This window comes from Bufo gargarizans, chromosome 2 (assembly GCF_014858855.1).
Source record: "Bufo gargarizans isolate SCDJY-AF-19 chromosome 2, ASM1485885v1, whole genome shotgun sequence".
NCBI classification, from domain to species: Eukaryota; Metazoa; Chordata; class Amphibia; order Anura; family Bufonidae; genus Bufo; species Bufo gargarizans.
In genome coordinates, this window is record NC_058081.1 from 269,847,320 (window position 1) to 269,871,940 (window position 24,621).

At 45.7% G+C, this 24,621-nt stretch overlaps 1 protein-coding gene across 1 annotated transcript in view; it reads left to right on the forward strand.

The window, feature by feature from the left end:
- TSPAN12 (tetraspanin 12) overlaps nucleotides 1-24,621 on the forward strand; it is a 221,132-nt gene that overhangs the window by 167,255 nt on the left and 29,256 nt on the right. Inside the window, exon 7 of the mRNA XM_044276988.1 lies at nucleotides 24,269-24,412. Within this exon, the coding sequence (XP_044132923.1) occupies nucleotides 24,269-24,412 (144 nt within the window). The remainder of the gene's footprint in view (nucleotides 1-24,268; nucleotides 24,413-24,621) is intronic.

Here is a 24,621-nt window from a genome sequence, read left to right on the forward strand (position 1 = left end):
TGACCCCCATTCTGGGTGACCTGTCGAAGCATCTTCAGAGGAAATGTGCAATAAAGTGGAGGCCATGATTTTGCAAGATCGTCGGGTCAAAGTTAGTGTTATAGCTCTTGACTGAAGCATTTCAGTTGGCACAGTTTCCAGTGTCATCCATGATGTTTTGATGATGTCAACTGTCATTTTCTGGTGGGTGCCACAAATGTTGATGCCTGAGAAAAAACTTGTCGCCAGCAATTTAACCAAAAGAATTTAGACATGCTTACAGAAAATCCAGGAGACTTTTATTCTCAAATTATGATGAAACATTGGTCCACCACCATGATGATCTTGATACCAAGCAAGAGCCTACACAATGGAAGCACAAGTAGTCACTAACTCCAAATAAATTTTGTCTGCAGCAGTCAGCTGGAAAGATCATGGTGAAATTTTTTTGCATACAGAAGGCATTTTATTACTAAAATTCATTCCATACAAGACAACAATTACTGGAGACACCTATGCTTTAATGAAGGCATTACATAGTAACATAGTTTGTAAGGCTGAAAAAAGACATCTGTGCATCCAGTTCGGCCTGTTATCCTACAAGTTGATCTAGAGGAAGGCAAAAAAACAAAAACTGTGAGGTAGAAGCCAATTCTCCTCACTTTAGGCGAAAAAATTCCTTCCAGACTCCAATCGGGCAATCAGAATAACTCGCTGGATCAATGACCCATCTCTAGTAGCTATAGCCTGTAATATTATTACACTGCAGAAATACATCCAGGCCCCTCTTGAACTCTTTTAGTGAACTCACCATCACCCCCTCCTCAGGCAGAGAGTTCCATAGTCTCACTGCTCTTACCGTAATGAATCCTCCTCTATATTTGTGTATATACCTTCTTTCTTCCAGACGCAGTGGATATCCCCTCGTCACAGTCCTGGGGATAAATAGATGATGGGAGAGATCTCTGTACTGACCCCTGATATATTTATACATGGTTATTAGATCTCCCCTCAGTTGTCTTTTTTCTAAAGTGAATAACCCTAATTATGATAATCTTTCTGGGTACTATAGTCCACCCATTTGTCAGTGTTAAACCTCATCTGCCACTTCTCTGCCCAAGCCTCCAATCTATCTAGTTCCCTCTGTAGCAGTATACTGTCATCTTCCGTGTTAATTACTTTACACAGTTTAGTGTCATCTTCAAAAATTGATATTTTACTGTGTAAGCCTTCTAGAAGATCATTAATAAATACATTAAAGATAATAGGGCCCAGTACTGACCCCTAAGGTACCCCACTAGTGACAGTGACCCACTAGTGGGGCATCACAGGGGTCAGTATTGGGCCCTGTTCTCTTCAGTATATTTATTACATGAGGCAGTCAAAGAGAAATGCTGTGGGAAGTTGTCTTAAGATTTGTTGCTGCTTCACGACACTGGACCAGCTTGCACGTCTTGCAAATCACAAGGAATCCAGCTTCATGGAGCTTAACCATCCACCCTACAGTCAAGACCTGGCTTCCAGTGATTACTTTCTCTTTTGGAACCTGAAGAAACTTTTGCATGGGTAACAATCTCCTGAAGATAATACAGTCATAGAGGCAGTAACAGGGTTCCTGCAGCAGCAAGAAGTCCACTGTTCTGAGGGCATCCGATCACTAGAGGTGAAGTGGAATAAGTGTGTTGAAGTCAAAGGGTATTACATTGAAAAGTAGTAAGTTCAATTTTCTCAGAAGATGTTTTCATAGGTAGATAATACTAAGGCAGTGACAGAGATAAACGTAATTGGGGTAATTTATCAAACTGGTGTAAAGTACAGTCAGGTCCAGAAATATTTAGACACAATTCTACAATTTTTGGCTCTATACACCACCACAATGGATTTGAAATGAAACAAACAAGATGTGCTTTAACTGCAGACTGTCAGCTTTAATTTGAGGGTATTTACATCCAAATCAGGTGAACGGTGTAGGAATTACAACAGTTTGCATATGTACCTCTCACTTGTTAAGGGACCAAAAGTAATGTGACCATTGGCTTCTTAGCTGTTCCGTGGCCAGGTGTGTGTTATTCCCTCATTATCCCAATTATAATGTGCAGATAAAAGGTCCAGAGTTTATTTCAAGTGTGCTATTTGCATTTGGAACTGTCACCATCAGTGAAGCAAGCCATCATTAGGCTGAAAAAACTAAACAAACCCATCAGAGAGATAGCAAAAACATTAGGCGTGGCCAAAACAACTGTTTGGAACATTCTTAAAAAGAAGGAATCCACCGGTGAGCTCAGCAACACCAAAAGACCCAGAAGACCATGAAAAACAACTGTGGTGGATGGCCGAAGAATTATTTCCCTGGTAAAGAAAACACCCTTTATAACAGTTGGCAAGATCAAGAACACTCTCCAGGAGGTAGGTATATGTGTGTCAAAGTCAACAATCAAAAGAAGACTTCACCAGAGTGAATACAGAGGGTTCACCACAAGATGTAAACCATTGGTGAGCCTCAAAAACAGGAAGGCCAGATTAGAGTTTGCCAAACAACATCTAAAAAAGCCTTCACAGTTCTGGAATAACATCCTATGGACAGATGAGACCGAGATCAACTTGTACCAGAGTGATGGGAAGAGAAGAGTATGGAGAAGGAAAGGAACTGCTTATGATCCTAAGCATACCACCTCATCAGTGAAGCATGGTGGTGGTAGTGTCATGGCATGGGCATGTATTGCTGCTAATTGAACTGGTTCTCTTGTATTTATTGATGATGTGACTGCTGACAAAAGCAGCAGGATGAATTCTGAAGTGTTTCGGGCAATATTATCTGCTCATATTCCAGCCAAATGCTTCAGAACTCATTAGACAGCGCTTCACAGTGCAGATGGACAATGACCCAAAGCATACTGCAAAAGCAACCAAAGAGTTTTTGAAGAGAAAGAAGTGGAATGTTATGCAATGGCCAAGTCAATCGTCTGATCTGAATCCGATTAGGCATGCATTTCACTTGCTGAAGACAAAACTGAAGGGAAAATGACCCAAGAACAAGCAGAAACTGAAGACAGTTGCAGTAAAGGCCTGGCAGAGCAACACCAGGGATGAAACCCAGCGTCTGGTGATGTCTATGCGTTCCAAACTTCAGGCCATAATTGACTGCAAAGAATTTGCAACCAAGTATTAAAAAGTGAAAGTTTGATTTATGATTATTCCGTCCCATTACTTTTGGTCCCTTAACAAGTGAGAGGCACATATGCAAACTGTTGTAATTCCTACACCGTTCACCTGTTTTGGATGTAAATACCCTCAAATTAAAGCTGACAGTCTGCAGTTAAAGCACATCTTGTTAGTTTAATTTCAAATCCATTGTGGTGGTGTATAGAGCCAAAAATGTTAGAATTGTGTCGATATCCCAATATTAAGGGACCTGACTGTATAACTGGCTTAGTTGCCCATAGCAACCAGTCAGAGTGCACCTTTTATTTTCTAAAGGAGCTGTCAAAAATTAAAGGTAGTATCTGGTTGCCATGGGCAACTAAGCCAGCTCTATTTACACCAGTTTCACAAATGACCCCATATGTGACCTACAATAGTAAAGAACCAAACCAGAATAATAGGTTACACAATGCCTGAAAATAAAACAGGAGCATCCAAATAGTATTATACCATACAGGAGAGTTCTCTGGCTGGCCCTGTTGGTGTAGTGCAAGATATCACAGGAAATTAGTAAACATGGTAACTAGAAACTTATTTTTAGGGTGCATTCACACGACTGTATGTATTTTGCCATCCACAAAACGTGGATCCGCAAAAACTATAGGTGACGTCCGTGTTTCATCCGATTTTAATTTTTTGCGGCCCAATTGAAATGAGTAGGTCTGCAGACCAAAATACAGTCACGTGAATGGGTCCTTACTCTGCAGTTTTGCATACTAAATCAACACATAAAAATATACGAAGACTAAGTGGAAAATTCAGACATCTATCTCAGGAAGGTGAGTTAAAATCTTAATCTATGAGTCCAGATGAAGGCATCTTGATGGATAGGTGGGAAGAAAAGAATGACTCTATGGTGTCCCCAAAGTAGACTGGGGTAGAAGGAGCATGGGTAATTAGAACTTTACAAAAGTGGAGGAGGTCAGCAGAATTATGAAGAACCAGTAGTATGTTTGGTATGTAACTGAAAGGGAAAATGGGGAGCACCGCCAATATAGGACTCCTTTCTCAGGGAACTGGTAACACCTTGGAATTCAACAGCCTCTGTAGATTTGGCGGAAGCCAATAGCTCATATTCTGCAGCGCATTACAGATAGTGATGGACAAACGTCGGCCAGGACGATTCGCGAACATTCGTTCACGATCAAATGTTCTCGAACCGCGCGTTCGCGGCGGGCCCCATTTGCTTAATGGCAGGTGAACCTGAAAAACCTTCAGGTTATATTTGCAACCAGCAAACACTTACTAGAAGTACACAAATAGTCCCACAACATGGACAGTGATATACCAGAGGGGGATCATTGGCAAAAAATTCCCACAAAAAATATGTACTTTAATCAGGGGCCATTTTTATGCGTCTTAAAGGGAAACTCTCAAAAATGTGCCCTGCTGGAGCGAGCCTAGAAAAATGTAATTTCCTTTCGGTTTGATGTATACAAATGTGCAGCACTCCACGTTTTTGTATCTTGCAGAGTCCATTATTGAAATGCATACGTTAACGTAATTTTTTTTTCTTCCATGGTCTGTATGGTGGACGGACGCCACTGTACGGCTTCAGTCTGAGGCATCTGTTAAAGCATACATTTTTGGTATGCATTAAATGGATGGAAAAAATAGGATGTGAACCCAGCCCGTGTGTCAAAATAAGCACCAGTACACAGCGGAGCAGCGTGGCTGAGAGGGGAGGCCGCCATGTACTGATAGAGGGCTACCTGGTCCTGGTGGTCAGGGATGAGGACTGTGTTTCCCAAGGATCATTTTCTACCGGGAAATACAGGGCACAGTATAATACACTAGAATCTATATAATATAAAGATATTAGCCCTACCCCCAAATAATAATACAATTAGGTGGTCATTTATTCTATAGAAATATGTCTATGTTAGGCGTATTTCTGACACAGATTCTGGCGCAAAGGTCATTAGCCCTGCATTCTGCATATTTTTCCCACTCATGCCAGGTCTAAAAAAGGATGGCGCGGGCAGGGATACAGTTATGGCCATCCAGTTATTGGATACCACCACCATGCAGTGACCGGATAACACTGCCATACCATATCCGAATAAAAGGGTATAAGAGGGCACAGTACAGCGAATGACTAGGGGCACTGCACAGGGTGTGGTAAGAGGGCACAATGCAGACTATAAGGGTGCACAGTACGGGGTGGGGGGCACAGTCACATGAGCCTGTGACATAAGAAGGTCCTTATGGTGAATGCGGTTCATACGCCACCATAATGAGAGTTAAAGGAGTGAGACGGGTGTGATTATGGAACTTTGGATTCTGTGGCTAGAGGTACATTAGGCAATCACAGGATAAATATGTAACAGTCGGCAAGTACAGGCCCCAAAAATTAGCCAAAAGGCATTCACCTGGCAGCAAAGAACTTTGGATTCTGTGGCTGGAGGTACATTAGGCGGTCACAGGATAAATATGTAACTGTCGGCCAGTACAGTGTCACGGACGTTCCCGTGGCAGGTACCAGGAGATCGGAGAGACTGGCAACTCGTGGGTTAAATTGACAAGTTCACTGTGGATCTTATTGTGTCTGTGTCTTGGTGAATGCCACATCCATTGCTTCAGGTGTTGCTTGTTGGTAATTTACCTCTCCTCCCATAAGTAGCCGCTTCGCACACTTGGAGGTGGGGTTTATAGATTTTCTTCCTGCCTTCTAACTAGCTAGACGGTTGTACTCTGTGGTGCTTCTGGAGTTGTCTTTTCTTATTGTTATGTATTTGTTATATTCCCTGTTGTTTGTATCTGGGACTGATACAGAGACTTTCATTCGTCCATCTGGGGAGGAATGGGTTGTCTCTGGTCCTAACCTAATTCCAGGGAATTATAGGTACATAATATGCAAATGTTACTTTAAGTTGCTTCCACACTCATCTGGGGACGAGAGCCAGAGTGGTGATTATTTTGTTGCTTAAAGGGGACGCCCAGTCTTGTGCTTTTTCTTTGCTGACTGGATCACAGTCTCTCTGATCAGTAGATGCATTTTTCGGAGTTTTAGGTCTCATCTATGATGACCTGACTGAACCTCCCTGGCTGAGATTAAACTATGCGGCCTGCGTCAGGGAAAGCGTTCGGCGGAGGTCTATTGTTCAGAATTTAGGAGGTGGGCTACGGATACTGAGTGGAATGATCCAGCTCTAGAGTTGAGCGAACACCTGGATGTTCGGGTTCGAGAAGTTCGGCCGAACTTCCCGAAAATGTTCGGGTTCGGGATCCGAACCCGATCCGAACTTCGTCCCGAACCCGAACCCCATTGAAGTCAATGGGGACCCGAACTTTTCGGCACTAAAACGGCTGTAAAACAGCCCAGGAAAGGGCTAGAGGGCTGCAAAAGGCAGCAACATGTAGGTAAATCCCCTGCAAACAAATGTGGATAGGGAAATGAATAAAAATAAAAATTAAATAAATAAAAATTAACCAAAATCAATTGGAGAGAGGTCCCATAGCAGAGAATCTGGCTTCCCGTCACCCACCACTGGAACAGTCCATTCTCAGATATTTAGGCCCCGGCACCCAGGCAGAGGAGAGAGGTCCCGTAACAGACAATCTGGCTTCATGTCAGCAGAGAATCAGTCTTCATATCATAGCAGAGAATCAGGCTTCACGTCACCCACCACTGTAAGAGTCCATTTTCATAAATTTAGGCCCAGCACCCAGGCAGAGGAGAGAGGTCCCGTAACAGACAATCTGGCTTCATGTCAGCAGAGAATTAGTCTGCATGTCATAGCAGAGAATGAGGCTTCACGTCAGCCACCACTGCAACAGTCCATTGGCATATATTTAGGCCCAGCACCCAGGCAGAGGAGAGAGGTCTCGTAACAGACAATCTGGCTTCATGTCAGCAGAGAATTAGTCTGCATGTCATAGCAGAGAATGAGGCTTCACGTCAGCCACCACTGCAACAGTCCATTGTCATAAATTTAGGCCCAGCACCCAGGCAGAGGAGAGGTTCATTCAACTTTGGGTAGCCTCGCAATATAATGGTAAAATAAAAATAAAAATAGGATTGAATGAGGAAGTGCCCTGGAGTCCAATAATATATGGTTAAGGGGAGGTAGTTAATGTCTAATCTGGACAAGGGACGGACAGGTCCTGTGGGATCCATGCCTGGTTCATTTTTATGAACGTCAGCTTGTCCACATTGGCTGTAGACAGGCGGCTGCGTTTGTCTGTAATGACGCCCCCTGCTGTGCTGAATACACGTTCAGACAAAACGCTGGCCGCCGGGCAGGCCAGCACCTCCAAGGCATAAAAGGCTAGCTCTGGCCACGTGGACAATTTAGAGACCCAGAAGTTGAATGGGGCCGAACCATCAGTCAGTACGTGGAGGGGTGTGCACACGTACTGTTCCACCATGTTAGTGAAATGTTGCCTCCTGTTAACACGTTGCGTATCAGGTGGTGGTGCAGTTAGCTGTGGCGTGTTGACAAAAGTTTTCCACATCTCTGCCATGCTAACCCTGCCCTCAGAGGAGCTGGCCGTGACACAGCTGCCTTGGCGACCTCTTGCTCCTCCTCTGCCTTGGCCTTGGGCTTCCACTTGTTCCCCTGTGACATTTGGGAATGCTCTCAGTAGCGCGTCTACCAACGTGCGCTTGTACTCGCGCATCTTCCTATCACGCTCCAGTGCAGGAAGTAAGGTGGGCACATTGTCTTTGTAGCGTGGATCCAGCAGGGTGGCAACCCAGTGGTCCGCACAGGTTAAAATGTGGGCAACTCTGCTGTCGTTGCGCAGGCACTGCAGCATGTAGTCGCTCATGTGTGCCAGGCTGCCCAGGGGTAAGGACAAGCTGTCCTCTGTGGGAGGCGTATCGTCATTGTCCTGCCTTTCCCCCCAGCCATGCACCAGTGATGGACCTGAGCTGCGTTGGGTGCCACCCCGCTGTGACCATGCTTCATCCTCATCCTCCTCCACCTCCTCCTCATCCTCGTCCTCCAGTAGTGGGGCCTGGCTGGCCACATTTGTACCTGGCCTCTGCTGTTGCCAAAAACCTCCCTCTGAGTCACTTCGAAGAGACTGGCCTGAAAGTGCTAAAAATTACCCCTCTTCCTCCTCCTCCTCCTGGGCCACCTCCTCTTCCATCATCGCCCTAAGTGTTTTCTCAAGGAGACATAGAAGTGGTATTGTAACGCTGATAACGGCGTCATCGCCACTGGCCATGTTGGTGGAGTACTCGAAACAGCGCAACAGGGCACACAGGTCTCGCATGGAGGCCCAGTCATTGGAGGTGAAGTGGTGCTGTTCTGTAGTGCGACTGACCCGTGCGTGCTGCAGCTGAAACTCCACTATGGCCTGCTGCTGCTCGCACAGTCTGTCCAGCATGTGCAAGGTGGAGTTCCACCTGGTGGGCACGTCGCATATGAGGCGGTGAGCGGGAAGGCCGAAGTTAAGCTGTAGCGCAGACAGGCGAGCAGCAGCAGGATGTGAACGCCGGAAGCGCGAACAGACGGCCCGCACTTTATGCAGCAGCTCTGACATGTCGGGGTAGTTGTGAATGAACTTCTGCACCACCAAATTCAGCACATGCGCCAAGCAAGGGATGTGCGTCAAATTGGCTAGTCCCAGAGCTGCAACGAGATTTCGCCCATTATCACACACCACCAGGCCGGGCTTGAGGCTCACCGGCAGCAACCACTCGTCGGTCTGTTGTTCTATACCCCGCCACAACTCCTGTGCGGTGTGGGGCCTGTCCCCCAAACATATGAGTTTCAGAATGGCCTGCTGACGTTTACCCCGGGCTGTGCTGAAGTTGGTGGTGAAGGTGTGTGGCTGACTGGATGAGCAGGTGTAAGAAGAGGAGGAGGAACCCGAGAAGGAGGAGGTGGCAACAGGAGGCAAAGAATGTTGCCCTGCGATCCTTGGCGGCGGAAGGACGTGCGCCAAACAGCTCTCCGCCTGGGGCCCAGCTGCCACTACATTTACCCAGTGTGCAGTTAGGGAGATATAGCGTCCCTGGCCGTGCTTACTGGTCCACGTATCTGTGGTTAGGTGGACCTTGCTACAGATGGCGTTGCGCAGTGCACACTTGATTTTATCGGATACTTGGTTGTGCAGGGAAGGCACGGCTCTCTTGGAGAAGTAGTGGCGGCTGGGAACAACATACTGTGGGACAGCAAGCGACATGAGCTGTTTGAAGCTGTCTGTGTCCACCAGCCTAAATGACAGCATTTCATAGGCCAGTAGTTTAGAAATGCTGGCATTCAGGGCCAGGGATCGAGGGTGGCTAGGTGGGAATTTACGCTTTCTCTCAAATGTTTGTGAGATGGAAAGCTGAACGCTGCCGTGTGACATGGTTGAGACGCTTGGTGACGGAGGTGGTGGTGGTGTTGGTGGTACATCCCCTGTTTGCTGGGCGGCAGGTGCCAACGTTCCTCCAGAGGCGGAGGAAGAGGCCGAGGCGGCAGCAGCAGAAGAGGTAGCAGGGGGAGCCTGAGTGACTTCCTTGGTTTTAAGGTGTTTACTCCACTGCAGTTCATGCTTTGCATGCAGGTGCCTGGTCATGCAGGTTGTGCTCAGGTTCAGAACGTTAATGCCTCGCTTCAGGCTCTGATGGCACAGCGTGCAAACCACTCGGGTCTTGTCGTCAGCACATTGTTTGAAGAAGTGCCATGCCAGGGAACTCCTTGAAGCTGCCTTTGGGGTGCTCGGTCCCAGATGGCGGCGGTCAGTAGCAGGCGGAGTCTCTTGGCGGCGGGTGTTCTGCTTTTGCCCACTGCTCCCTCTTTTGCTACGCTGTTGGCTCGGTCTCACCACTGCCTCTTCCTCCGAACTGTGAAAGTCAGTGGCACGACCTTCATTCCATGTGGGGTCTAGGACCTCATCGTCCCCTGCATCGTCTTCCACCCAGTCTTGATCCCTGACCTCCTGTTCAGTCTGCACACTGCAGAAAGACGCAGCAGTTGGCACCTGTGTTTCGTCATCATCAGAGACATGCTGAGGTGGTATTCCCATGTCCTCATCATCAGGAAACATAAGTGGTTGTGGGTCAGTGCATTCTATGTCTTTCACCGCTGGGGAAGGGCTAGGTGGATGCCCTTGGGAAACCCTGCCAGCGGAGTCTTCAAACAGCATAAGAGACTGCTGCATAACTTGAGGCTGAGACAGTTTCCCTGGTATGCATGGGGGTGATGTGACAGACTGATGGGGTTGGTTTTCAGGCGCCATCTGTGCGCTTTCTGCAGAAGACTGGGTGGGAGATAATGTGAACGTGCTGGATCCACTGTCGGCCACCCAATTGACTAATGCCTGTACCTGCTCAGGCCTTACCATCCTTAGAACGGCATTGGGCCCCACCATATATCGCTGTAAATTCTGGCGGCTACTGGGACCTGAGGTAGTTGGTACACTAGGACGTGTGGATGTGGCAGAACGGCCACGTCCTCTCCCAGCACCAGAGGGTCCACTAACACCACCACAACCATGTCCACGTCCGCGTCCCTTACTAGATGTTTTCCTCATTGTTATGGTTCACCACAACAACAAAAATATTATTTGGCCCAATGTATTGTATTCAAATTCAGCGGGATATAAATTTGAGGCCTAGTATTTAGGCGCTGGGTGACCGGTATGGATTTAGTGACAGAATTAGACTTGGAAATGCACAGTAGCGTGTGTGTGAAGTTATTCTGAATGACCCTATGTGCACCTTGAATATTATATACCCTTTTAGGGATAGATTTCAAATAGCTCTGATATAGCAGAAACCACTAAATTATGAAATTGCTAAATTGGGAATTGTATTTCAACCCAGAACAAAAAATGTGCTTTGGCGGACACTAAATAACTTGCCCATCCACAACAGGACAGCGGTAACAACAGATTTAGCGGGATATAAATTTGAGGCCTAGTATTTAGGCGCTGGGTGACCGGTATGGATTTTGTGACAGAATTAGACTTGGAAATGCACAGTAGCATGTGTGTGAAGTTATTCTGAATGACCCTATGTGCACCTTGAATATTATATACCCTTTTAGGGATAGATTTCAAATAGCTCTGATATAGCAGAAACCACTAAATTATGAAATTGCTAAATTGGGAATTGTATTTCAACCCAGAACAAAAAATGTGCTTTGACGGACACTAAATAACTTGCCCATCCACAACAGGACAGCGGTAACGACAGATTTAGCGGGATATAAATTTGAGGCCTAGTATTTAGGCGCTGGGTGACCAGTATGGATTTAGTGACAGAATTAGACTTGGAAATGCACAGTAGCGTGTGTGTGAAGTTATTCTGAATGACCCTATGTGCACCTTGAATATTATATACCCTTTTAGGGATAGATTTCAAATAGCTCTGATATAGCAGAAACCACTAAATTATGAAATTGCTAAATTGGGAATTGTATTTCAACCCAGAACAAAAAATGTGCTTTGACGGACACTAAATAACTTGCCCAGCCACAACAGGACAGCGGTAACGACAGATGTAGCGGGATATAAATTTGAGGCCTAGTATTTAGGCGCTGGGTGACCGGTATGGATTTACTAACAGAATTAGACTTGGAAATGCACAGTAGCGTGTGTGTGAAGTTATTCTGAATGACCCTATGTGCACCTTGAATATTATATACCCTTTTAGGGATAGATTTCAAATAGCTCTGATATAGCAGAAACCACTAAATTATGAAATTGCTAAATTGGGAATTGTATTTCAACCCAGAACAAAAAATGTGCTTTGACGGACACTAAATAACTTGCCCAGCCACAACAGGACAGCGGTAACGACAGATGTAGCGGGATATAAATTTGAGGCCTAGTATTTAGGCGCTGGGTGACCGGTATGGATTTACTAACAGAATTAGACTTGGAAATGCACAGTAGCGTGTGTGTGAAGTTATTCTGAATGACCCTATGTGCACCTTGAATATTATATACCCTTTTAGGGATAGATTTCAAATAGCTCTGATATAGCAGAAACCACTAAATTATGAAATTGCTAAATTGGGAATTGTATTTCAACCCAGAACAAAAAATGTGCTTTGACGGACACTAAATAACTTGCCCAGCCACAACAGGACAGCGGTAACGACAGATGTAGCGGGATATAAATTTGAGGCCTAGTATTTAGGCGCTGGGTGACCGGTATGGATTTAGTGACAGAATTAGATTGGGATATGGCCAAAACATAACTACACTATTGCTGGTTAAATGCACTTGGTGTGACAGCTTGACCAACCACACTACTGAGGGTTAAATGCACTTGGTGACGGGGGCAGCTTGCCCCTGATGTAGTATATGGTCAAAAAATGAACAGACTATGAATGGTTAAATGCACTTGGTGTGACAGCTTCACCCTGATGTAGGCTTTAGCCAAAAAACAACCACACCATTGAGGGTTAAATGCACTTGGTGACAGGCGCAGCTTGCCCCTGATGTAGTATATGGCCAAAAAATGAACAGACTATTGCTGGTTAAATGCACTTGGTGTGACAGCTTGACCAACCACACTACTGAGGGTTAAATGCACTTGGTGACAGGCGCAGCTTGCCCCTGATGTAGTATATGGCCAAAAAATGAACAGACTATTGCTGGTTAAATGCACTTGGTGTGACAGCTTGACCAACCACACTACTGAGGGTTAAATGCACTTGGTGACGGGCGCAGCTTGCCCCTGATGTAGTATATGGCCAAAAAATGAACAGACTATTGCTGGTTAAATGCACTTGGTGACGGGCGCAGCTTGCCCCTGATTTAGTATATGGCCAAAAAATTAACAGACTATTGCTGGTTAAATGCACTTGGTGTGACAGCTTCACCCTGATGTAGGCTTTAGCCAAAAAACAACCACACCATTGAGGGTTAAATGCACTTGGTGACAGGCGCAGCTTGCCCCTGATGTAGTATATGGCCAAAAAATAAACAGACTATTGCTGGTTAAATGCACTTGGTGTGACAGCTTCACCCTGATGTAGGCTTTAGCCAAAAAACAACCACACCATTGAGGGTTAAATGCACTTGGTCGCAGCTTGGATGCACTTGGTCGCAGCACCGCACAAGACACAAAATGGCCGCCGATCACCCCAGAAAAAAGTGACTGACAAACGGTCTGGGCAGCCTAAAAACAGTGAGCATTTGAATTTTAGCAGCTCAATGATGCACAGCTGCAGATCGATCGATTAATCAAGTCCTTTGGAGGAGTTAATCTGCCTAATCTCGCCCTACTGTCGCAGCCGCAACCTCTCCCTACGCTAATCAGAGCAGAGTGACGGGCGGCGCTATGTGACTCCAGCTTAAATAGAGGCTGGGTCACATGGTGCTCTGGCCAATCACAGCCATGCCAATAGTAGGCATGGCTGTGACGGCCTCTTGGGGCAAGTAGTATGACGCTTGTTGATTGGCTGCTCAAAAAGCGCCAAGAAAGCGTCACAAAAGCGCCAAGAAAGCGACGAACACCGAACCCGAACCCGGACTTTTACGAAAATGTCCGGGTTCGGGTCCGTGTCACGGACACCCCAAAATTCGGTACAAACCCGAACTATACAGTTCGAGTTCGCTCATCCCTATCCAGCTCTCCATTTTGTCGGGGATTATCTGAGAGGCTGAAGGACGCTTTGGCCTTTCAGGAGAATCCTAAATCTTTGGAAGCCGCTATGTCTTTGGATGTACGTATTGATAGATGCCTGAGAGAGAGATCTAAGGGCCCACTCTCTCAGGACGTTCTATTACATAACATACCGTATTTCAACTCTTTGGATGACTCCTAAGCTTATACCTGGGGATGAACCCATGCAATTAGGGGGAGCGACTCCGGGATCTGCTTGCAAAAGTTGGAGTCACAAGCAAGGAGTATGTTTTTTCTGCTGTCAAAGGGGACATTTTGTCAATATATGTCCAAGCATTCAGCGCAAAAAGAGAAACAAAAAGGGGCGTCTAAATCACATCTGACTATCGGAGGTGTGAGTGGGGAGTCAGAGAATGTGCATTTGTCCTTTGCTGATAGTACTCGATTTCTCCTGATTGCTGAGGTGGCGCTAGAATCAAAAACTGTGGGAATTGAAGTATTTATCGACAGCGGGGACGGGGTGAACCTGATTGATGCTCAGTTTGTCCGCATGCACGGGCTATCACCAAGTACATAAAAAAATACATTCCTGTATTTGCTATTGATTCTGCCCCTCTTACTCAGAGATGCTTGTCGCAAGTTTTGCATGATATCAGATTAAGAGTGGGTGACTTTCATCAAGAAGTTATCTTGTGTTTTGTCTTGGAACGTCTCCCTGCACCTATGGTTCTGGGTTTACCGTGGCTTAAGAAGCATAATCCAACTATCTATTGGCGAGCTAGGCAGATTCTGGATTGGGGGACTATTGCATTGATAATTGTCTCAATAGATCGTTTTCTGTGGTTACTAGTAAGGCTGTACCCTCTTTTATATCCAAGTTTGCCAATGTGTTTTCTGAGAGTGCATGGGAGGATTTACCTTCCCATCGGGAATGTGATTGCCCTGTCAATCTTATTCCCGGGGCTAAATTGCCTAAATCTAGATTATAATCTTTCTGAACCTGAAAGGCAGGCTATGAGAGAAAATATTGCCGAGAGTTTGAAGAAAGGGCACATAAGACCTTCCAAGTCTCCAGTGGCTGCAGGTTTCCTTTTTAAAAAAAAAAAAAAGATGGAGGTCTTTGGCCATGTCTGGATTTTCGTGAACTCAATCAGATTGCTATCCGTGATCCTTACCCTCTTCCTTTGATTCCCAATTTGTTTAACCAGATTGTTGGTGCCAAGGTGTTCTCCAAGGGGGGCATATAATCTGTTTAGGATCAAGGAAGGGGATGAATGGAAGATGGCTTTTAATACTCCTGAGGGGCACTTTGAGAACCTGGTCATGCCTTTAGGGTTGACCAATGCCCTGGCGGTGTTCCAACATTTTGTGAATGACATCTTTCATCACCTGAGGTTTGTGATCATGTATTTGGATGACATTCTTATTTATTCTCCTGACATGGAAACACATCAGAATCATGTGAGACAGGTGTTCTAAGAGATAATAAATTGTTCGGAAAATTAGAGAATGGTGTTTTTGAGGTACACAAGGTGCAGTTCTTGGGCTACCTTAGTCAAATGGACAGACGGAGCGCACTAATCAGAGTCTGGAGACTTACTTGAGATGTTTTGTATCTGAGAACCAGGAGGAGTGGTCTTCCCTTTTGTCTTTGGCAGAGTTTGCCATAAACAATCTGAGTCAGGAGTCCACTGGTGAGTCATCGTTTTTTGGGGCCTATGGATCTCACCCGCAGTTTGGCACATTTTCTGGTTCTAATACTTCTGGTATCCCTGAGGAAGAATGTTTTTCGTCATTATTGTCATCGATATGATGAAAAATTCTAAATGGTCCGGACCTAAGTGTGGGTGATTCTGTGTGGCTGTCCACAAGAAACATTACGTTGAAGGTACCTTCCTGGAAGTTGGGTCCAAGGTTTATCAGCCCATATAAAATCACGGCCATTATTAATCCTGTAGCTTTTCGTCTTGAGCTTCCTCAGGCCCTGAAAATTCATCATGTGTTTCATAGGTCTTTGTTTAAAAAATATATGGAACCTTTACAGCCATCTTCCTTGCCCCCCGCTCCAGTCATGGTGGACGGTAATTTGGAATTCGAGATCGCGAAAATAGTTGACTCTCGGGTTCTCTGTGGATCCCTTCAATATCTTGTCCACTGGAGAGGTTATGGGCTGGAGGAGAGGGTGTGGGTGCTGGCATCCAACGTTAATGCCAATTGTTTAGTGAATGCTTTTCAATGATCTCACCCGGATGAGGTTGGTCCTGGGTGCCCGGAGGTCACCCGTAGAAGGGGGGGTACTGTCACGGACGTTCCCGTGGCAGGTACCAGGAAATCGGAAAGACTGGCAACTCGTTGGTTAAATTGACAAGTTCACTGTGGATCTTTTTGTGTCTGTGTTTTGGTGAATGCCACACCCCTTGCTTTAGGTGTTGCTTGTTGGTAATTTCCCATAAGTAGCCACTTCTCATAGAAACATAGAATGTGTCGGCAGATAAGAACCATTTGACCCATCTAGTTTGCCCAATATACTGACTACTATGAATACCCCCTGGCCCTATCTTATATGAAGGATAACGTCAGGTCATAGTCCGTGTCTCCACGTACTACATTCTCACACTGTGTGCATCAGGATGTAGTGGAGAGTGAGATGGAGCTGCAAAGTAGTAACAGTGCCCGATCAGGAAAAGAGATCTTAGCATAGGGTGGAGAGTGAGCGGCCTGACTGCTTCCTGGCTCCACAGTTAGAGCCTCACTTGAAGAATCAAAGAGCCGCATGTGGCTCAAGAGCCACAGGTTGGCCCCCCCTGCACTACTCTCTCAGTAAAGTAATACTTTCTGATATTACTTTTAAACCTTTGCCCCTCTAATTTAAAACAATATCCTCTTGTAGCAGTTTTTCTTCTTTTAAATATTCTCTCTTTTATCCTGTTGATTCCCTTTATGTATTTAAAAGTTTCTATCCTCTGTCCCATCTTTCTTCCAAGCTATACATGTTAAAGGGCTTCTGTCAGCCCACTAAACCGTTTTTTTTTTTTTTGTTAATAATAATCCCTACACTGCGAGCTCCCTATACATAAGCTAAATATTCATTATTCATTTTTGTTCAGTAGATTTTGTTAAAAAGCAATTTTTATAATATGTAAATTACCTTGCTGGTAGCAGCCGCATCCTCCTCTCATAATGACGCCCCCTCCGCTGTGTGAGTGACAGGGCCAGGGAACAGGATCGTTCTCTGCTGGCCCTGTTTGAATTCAAAATATCGCGCCTGTGCCGTACCTGTCTTTAATCGGTGCAGGCGCACTGAGAGGCGGCCGCTCTATCGGCAGCTCCATCCTCAATGCGCCTGCGCCGGGTGTAGATGTGACGTCATCGGCGCAGGCGCATTGAGGATGGAGCGGCTGAGAGAGCCTCTCAGTGCGCCTGCGCCGATTAAAGACAGGTACGGCGCAGGCGCGATATTTTGAATTCAAACAGGGCCAGCAGAGAACGATCCCGTTCCCTGGCCCTGTCACTCACACAGCGGAGGGGGCGTATGTTGAGAGGAGGATGCGGGTGCTACCAGCAAGTAGCCGCCCTACTTGCTGGTAGCAAGGTAATTTACATATTATAAAAATTGCTTTTTAACAAAATCTACTGAACAAAAATGAATATTTAGCTTATGTATAGGGAGCTCGCAGTGTAGGGATTATTATTAACCAAAAAAAAAAAAAACTGTTTAGTGGGCTGACAGAAGCCCTTTAAGGTCCTTTGACCTTTCATGGTAAGTTTTATCCTGCAATCCATGTACTAGTTTAGTAGCTTTTCTCTGAACACTCTCCAAAGTATCATTATCCTTCTGGAGATATGGTCTCCAGTACTGCGCACAATACTCCAAATGAGGTCTCACTAGTGCCCTGTAGAGCGGCATGAGCACCTCCCACTTTCTACTGTTAATGCCTCTCCCTATACACCCAAGCATTCTGCTAGCATTTCCTGCTGTTCTATGATATTTTCTGCCTACCTTTAAGTCTTCTGAAATAATGACCCCTACATCCCTTTCCTCAGATACTGAGGTTAGGACTGTATCACTGATTTTATATTCTGCTCTTGGGTTTTTACACCCCAGATGCATTATCTTGCACTTACAGTATCAACATTAAATTTTAGTTGCCAGATTTTTTACCAGTCCTCTAGTTTTCCTAAATCCTTTTCCATTTGGTTTATCCCTCCAGGAACATCAACCCTGTTACAAATCTTTGTGTCATCAGCAAAAAGACATACCTTACCATCGAGGCCTTCTGCAATTTCGCTGATAAAGATATTAAACAATATGGGTCCCAGAACAGATCCCTGAAGTACCCCACTGGTAACAAGACCATGGTCTGAATATACTCCATTGACTACAGCCCTATGTTATCTGTCCCTCAACCACTGCCTAATCCATTCAACAATATGGGAGTCCAAGCTCAAAGACTGCAGTTTATTGATAAGCCTTCTATGTGGGACAGTATCAAAAGCCTTACTAAAGTCTAGATAAGCGATGTCTACTGCACCTCCACCATCTATTTTAGTGACCCAATCAAAAAAATCTATAAGATTAGCTTGACATGTTCTCCCTGAAGTAAACCCATGCTGTTTTTCATCTTTCAATCCCTGGGATTTTAGATGTTCCACAATCCTCTCCTTAAGTATGGTTTCTATTAATTTCCCCACTATTGACGTCAAGCTTACTGGCCTTTAGTTGCCCGATTCCTCCCTACTACCTTTCTTGTGAATGGGCACAACATTTGCTAATTTTCAATCTTCTGGGACAACTCCTGTTGCCAGTGATTGGTTAAATAAATCTGTTAATGGTTTTGCTAGTACACCGCTAAGCTCTTTTAATAGCTTTGGGTGTATCCCATCAGGCCCCTGTGACTTTTTTGTATTCATTTTAGACAGCTGACTTAGAACCTCTTACTCTGTAAAGACACATGCATGAAAAGATTCATTAGTCTTCCTCCCTAACTGAGGTCCTTTTCCTTAATTTTCCTTTGTAAAAACTAAGCAGAAGTATTCATTGAGGCAGTCAGCTATTTCTTGGAGGTGCGGTTTATAGATTTTCTTCCTTCCTTCTAACTAGCTGGTCGGTTGTACTCTGCTGCTTCTGGAGTTGCCAGTTTTCTACTTTCAGATAAGTTTTTTTTTTTGTTATTATTTTGTGTTTGTTATATTCCCTGTTGTTTGTATCTGAGCCTGAGACAGAGACTTCCATTCGTCCATCTGGGGAGGAATGGGTTGTTTCTGGTCCTAACCTCATTCCAGGGCCTTATAGGGGTATAAGGGCCTAGGTATACAGAATATGAATATTCCTACCTTCTAGGTCTATTCATATTGATGGGTAGTTAGGGTCCGGATTAGGGTTGTTTAGGAGGTTACCTGTTCCTTTTATGCTGCTGTATATACATAAGGCAAGGACCATACTTTGTTTTGGGTGGTGGCGGATATGTGTTGGCTGGCATGAGGAAATTCAATTACACGTGGTCATCACAGGTGTTGAATTCCTCCGTGATCCATGCCTCATTCATAAAAAAAAAGTGAGGTAGTCCACATTGTCGTGAGCTAGGCGAATGCGCATATTGGTCACGATCCCCCTGCTGCGCTGAACGTCCTTTCGGACAGGACACTCGACGAGGGGTAAGCCAGGAGTTCCATAGCAAATAGGTCAAGCCTGCACACCCAGTAGTCAAGGGATGTAGCTGGACACCTGTCGGTCTAGGTGTTCCCTGAGGCTGGATACGGAGGGCGGCTGTCGATGGGTTGTCTGCAAGAATGATCTTATATGCAAAGTGACCAACACATCTTCAAACCACCCTCTTTTTGCAGGCACGGTAGGATTGGTACCCACACCTGTTTTACTGTGGGTGGATATTCCTTTGCCAATGCCCGCAGCAGCAGAATGCAGCATCTCTCGCAGCAAGACCTGGAAATGCTGCATTCTGACAGCCCTCTGTGATGCTGGTAACATGTCTGCATCTTTGTGTTTGTACCAGTGGTCTAAGTACGTTGCCACCCAGTACAGGTCCTTGACCTTTATTCTTTATATACGGGGGTCCCTCTTCAAACACTGGAGCATAAAGGCTCCCATTTGCACTAAATTGGAAGCGGTGGAGCACCCTGGCTCCTGCTCATCGCCCAGGAGAATGTCGTCCTCAGTCTCCTCCCCCCAGCCACGGACAACACCAGGGATCCCCGAAAAGTTTAAAGCCTGCTCTTAATGCTCCTCCTTCCCCCACCATCCTCCTCTGACTCCTCTTCAGACTCCTGCTGACTTGTCTCAGATGGAGTAGCCCTCCCTGGGAATTCATTCAGCATTGCAAATTTCTAATCTTCAAGCTCCTGCTCCTCGAAGGCTTGATCATTGACACGACGCAATGCACGCTCCAGAAAGAAGTCGAATGATACGATGCTACTGATGGCGCCCTGGCTGTCACTGACCAGTTTGGTGATCTCATCAAATGGCCACGGAAGTCTGGTGAAAGAAAAAAAAAAAGTTCCCCAGAACCTGTCCTGCCGCAGAGTTCGTACAGGTAGTTGTTAACGGCACGTTTCTGTTGGAGCAGCCTACCAAGTGTAAACAAGGTGAAGTTCCAGCGCGTTGGGCAGTCACAAATCAGACGTCTGACAGGCAAGTGGTGTCTCCGCTGAACGTCAGCAAGACGACCCATAGTTGTGTAAGATCTTCTAAAATGGCCAGAGATTTTCCTGGCCTGCGGCAAGACGTTCTGGACCCCGGGGTATATGGCAACGAATCGCTTCACGACTAAGTTCAGGATGTGTGCCATGCATGGCACGTGTGTCATTTTGCCCTGTTTCAGCACGCTCAGCAGATTGGCACCGTTGTCACACACCACTTTACCAACTATCAAGTTGAGGGGGGTTAGCCACTGATTGGCCTGTGACCACAGAGCTGAAAGAAGTGCAGGACCTGTGTGGCTCTTAGATTCCAGGCACAACAGCCGCAGCACAGCATGGCAACATCTCACATGGCACGTCGAATAGGTTCTGGGAGCTTGGGGGGGTGCAGCGGAAGAGGTGGTAGCAGTGGAAAAGGAGGAGTCAGCCAAGGAGGATGGAGTAGGAGGAGAAAAAGAGGCAGGCCTGCATGCAATCTGTGGTGGTAACACCAAATCCACATGGGTGCCACGGGTTACATGCTTGATGGCCGTCAGAAGGTTCGCCCAGTGGGTACTAAAAGTTATGTACCTTCCCTGCCCGTGTTTGCTAGACCACGTGTCTGTGGTCAGATTTATCTTGGCAAGAACACTGTGTGCCAGAGATATATTAACTTGCCTCTGAATGTGGCCATATAGTTCAGGGATGCCCTTCTGGGAGAAATATTTCCTTCCGGGGACCTTCTATTGTGGTGTGCCAATGGCCACAAATTTTCTAAGGCCTCCGAGTCCACCAATTTATATGGCAGTAGTTGGCGGGCTAGCAGTTCTGACAAGCCAGCGGTCAGCCATTGGGCAAGAGGATTATCCAGCGTCATCATTTTTTTATGCTCGAACATTTGGGCCACTGAAGCCTGCCTTGTGCCAGATGAACGTGACGACGGCATGGTGGAAGGTGGAGTGGAGGACAAATTCAAGGAGAGAGGAGTAGGAGAAGAGGCAGCATGTGGAGCGAACAGGAGTGTGGCTTTGTGGGTTCTGACGGTGTTGCTCTCACTGGGCTCGGTGATGGGAGGCCAGGTACCTTCTTAAGGCGGTCATCCCAATGTGCCGGCGTCCGGGGAGCGCAAGATCGCAGTGATCGTGCATGGTGGATGGCTCGCTCCAGATACATTTGCAGTCTGCTTTTTGCCTCCTGTGCACTGCGAGTTCTGCCTGCTTCTCCTCCTCCTCTTCCCTATCTGCTGCTCCGTCTCTCCCTCTGAACTTCCCTCTTCTTGTAGGCACCCACTTGACGTCCAACGACACGTCATCATCGCCACCTTCTCCACCACTGATATTACAGATCTCGGAGTAGGCAGTAACAGCGGGGACCACCCTCCTTGGGCTGATCTGGGTACTGTCGTCAGACCGCTGGGTGGCGGCCACTGCAACCTCCTCTTCCTCATCCGATGACAAGAATGGCTGCGCATCGGTAAGGAATGGATGGGAAAATAATTCCTCTGACTCGAGTGGAGGGGCTATGGTGGTGGTGGTGTCTTTGGGGGTGCACACAGCAGAGAGTGAGGAGGGTGCAAAAGCAGAAGACTGAGTGAGCCACTCAACCAACTCTTGTGCGCCCTTTGAAGTTATCAAATGCGCCTTCTCCAACTTTCCACTTAGGCTCTGGCCTGGTGCACCTGCCCAACCCCTACCATCCTTGCGGAACGATCTGCCTCTTTCTCTGCCTGTCATTTTCTAAATGACCCTCTGCCTAAGGCCTCATGCACACGACCGTAGTTGTGGTCCACATCCGAGCCCCAGTTTTCGCGGCTCGGAAGCAGACCCATTCACATCAATGGGGCTGCAAAAGATCCGTGTGCTGTCTGCATCCGTTGCTCTGTTCTGAGGCCCCGCAAAAAAAATATAGCATGTCCTATTCTTGTTAGTTTTGCGGACAAGAATAGGCATGTCTGCAATGGGCCGCAATTGCAGAAGGCACACGGGCGTCTTCCGTTTTTTGCGGAGCCACAGTTTCTGGACCTCCAAAAAAACGGCATGGTCGTTTGCATGAGGCCTAAGGCTGTAGAGAAGAGCAGTATTTGTAGAAGAAGGAATATCGCGCCCCTAAATCAGTATTTGGTGGAAAAGGTATAAAGCAATAGCACCCCTCAATCAGAATTTTTGTGGAAAAAGGTATATGGCACCCCTCAATCAGTATTTGGCGGAAATTGGTATATGGCACCCTCAATCAGTATTTTGTGGAAGCAGGTGTATTGCAGCGCTCAATCAGTATTTGGTGGAAGAAGGTATATAGCAATAGCACCCCTCAATCATTATTATGTGGAAACTGGTATATAGCACCCCTCAATTAGGATTTTGTGGAAGAAGGTATATTGCAGCCCTCAAGCAATTTTTTGGGGGGCAACAGTTATATAACCCCTGTTGCAATTAATTACTCCAATAGCGTTTCTCCCTCTATCTAGCTGCGGTATCGCAGCAGAACCGCACACAACTGCTGCACAATACAAATACACTATAATTTCTATGTTAGAAAGTATATTATAAGTCTATCACACCCCTCTATATCACACCTATTAATAGCACACGTATACCAGTCATTAAAAGGACTTTTGTGGCCCTATTAAGTAGCGTTTGGTGTCCCTAACTGTCCCTGCTCCAAAATCCAACCTCTACCTACACTAACAAAGCACATAATGTAATATGGCTGTCAGATCGAGTTCTGTTATAGGGTTGGGGGGTGTCCATGTGCTGAAACGTTTCAATTGGCTGTCCTGTTCCACCTGATGGATGTGTAATGGTTCAAAGTTCGGCGATATGCAAAAAAAAATTGGCGCCTGCAAATATCGGCATATATTCGCATGTTTGGCGAATCACGAACGAGCAAAGTTTGCTGCGAAACAACTGCCGGGTGAACCACAAGGCCATCTCTAATTACAGATATTATCATCACTCACTGTCCCCAATGGAGCTCACAATCTAAGTTCCCTATCAGTATGTCTCTGGTCAGAGAAAACCTACACAAACACAAAGAGAAAATATAAGCTTCATGCAGAAGTTGTCGTTGGTCAGATTCAAACCTAGCTCCACAGCATTGCTAACCACTGAGCCACCGTGCTGCACAGATGACTTCCAGATGATGTCACCTGGCCTGCCAGAGAGCACATTGCGGAATCTTGGTAAATGTAAGGTGTTCTCAATGGCAACCAGCTAAGGAGCAGAGAGGGAGCAACAGGGAAGACATCTGGTTCAGAGCATACAGCACAGTTTTTACATTACACCAGGTAGATCCCAAAAAACTCAGACATCTCAACAAGGCATGCAAGACCCAGAAACACAAATGAGGCACATCATTTCTGGCTGCATTACATCCACTTTACATCTGCAGATGCTAGTCTTTGTCATTTTTTGATAAGAGTATGTAGGCTTAATAATGATTGGTACCCTTTAATTTGTATGTATTTTCTAATGCTGTTTAGCTCTATTGTACGTGCAGGCCTGAATACCGAGAAAAATCTTTAATTGTACCATGAATCATTGTATAATTCATTATTCTTCCAGCACAGAGGTATAATGTTTCACTTTTCACACTTGGTCAACAATAACTTCAATAGCTATCAGCCCTTTATAAAGGATGATGTGCCACGTGTCATTAATCATGCCTCAATTTTTATTTAAATAATAAAGCAAATAAGGTGTGATGAAGACCCTGCCAGAATCTGGCCGTCGAGCTAGAGGAAAAATGTGTCTAATTTATGACTGTATATGTCTATGCATTACTTAAGAATAAAATGCTACCATTATGCATAATGGATTTGTCAATACATGGCAAGCTTGTGCCTTTTGGAGATTCGTGATTACTTTCAGTTCATCTCTTATGATCCGTGGAAGAATTATGTGAGAGATTAATGACGGCATGCTTTTCTGTTTCAAAAAGTTCATGTGCTGCGGAGTGGTATACCTAACTGACTGGCTGGAAATGACAGAGATGGATTGGCCCCCTGACTCCTGCTGTGTGAGAGAATACCCAGGATGCTCCAAGCAGGCACATCATGGAGATCTCAGTGATTTGTATCAAGAGGTACAGATTTATCTTACTTTTATTACATGAATGACATTTTATTCTTTTTGTGATTGTATTGACCATACAAGTGCATAGCAGATGCACACAAAAAATAATCATGAAAATCACAGTCGCTAATCATTGTCAAGAAGTGTTTATCTAAAAATTGGCCCTCCTGCCCTGATAGTTGTGTTATGTTTATTAGGCCTCACTAATGGGACAGATTG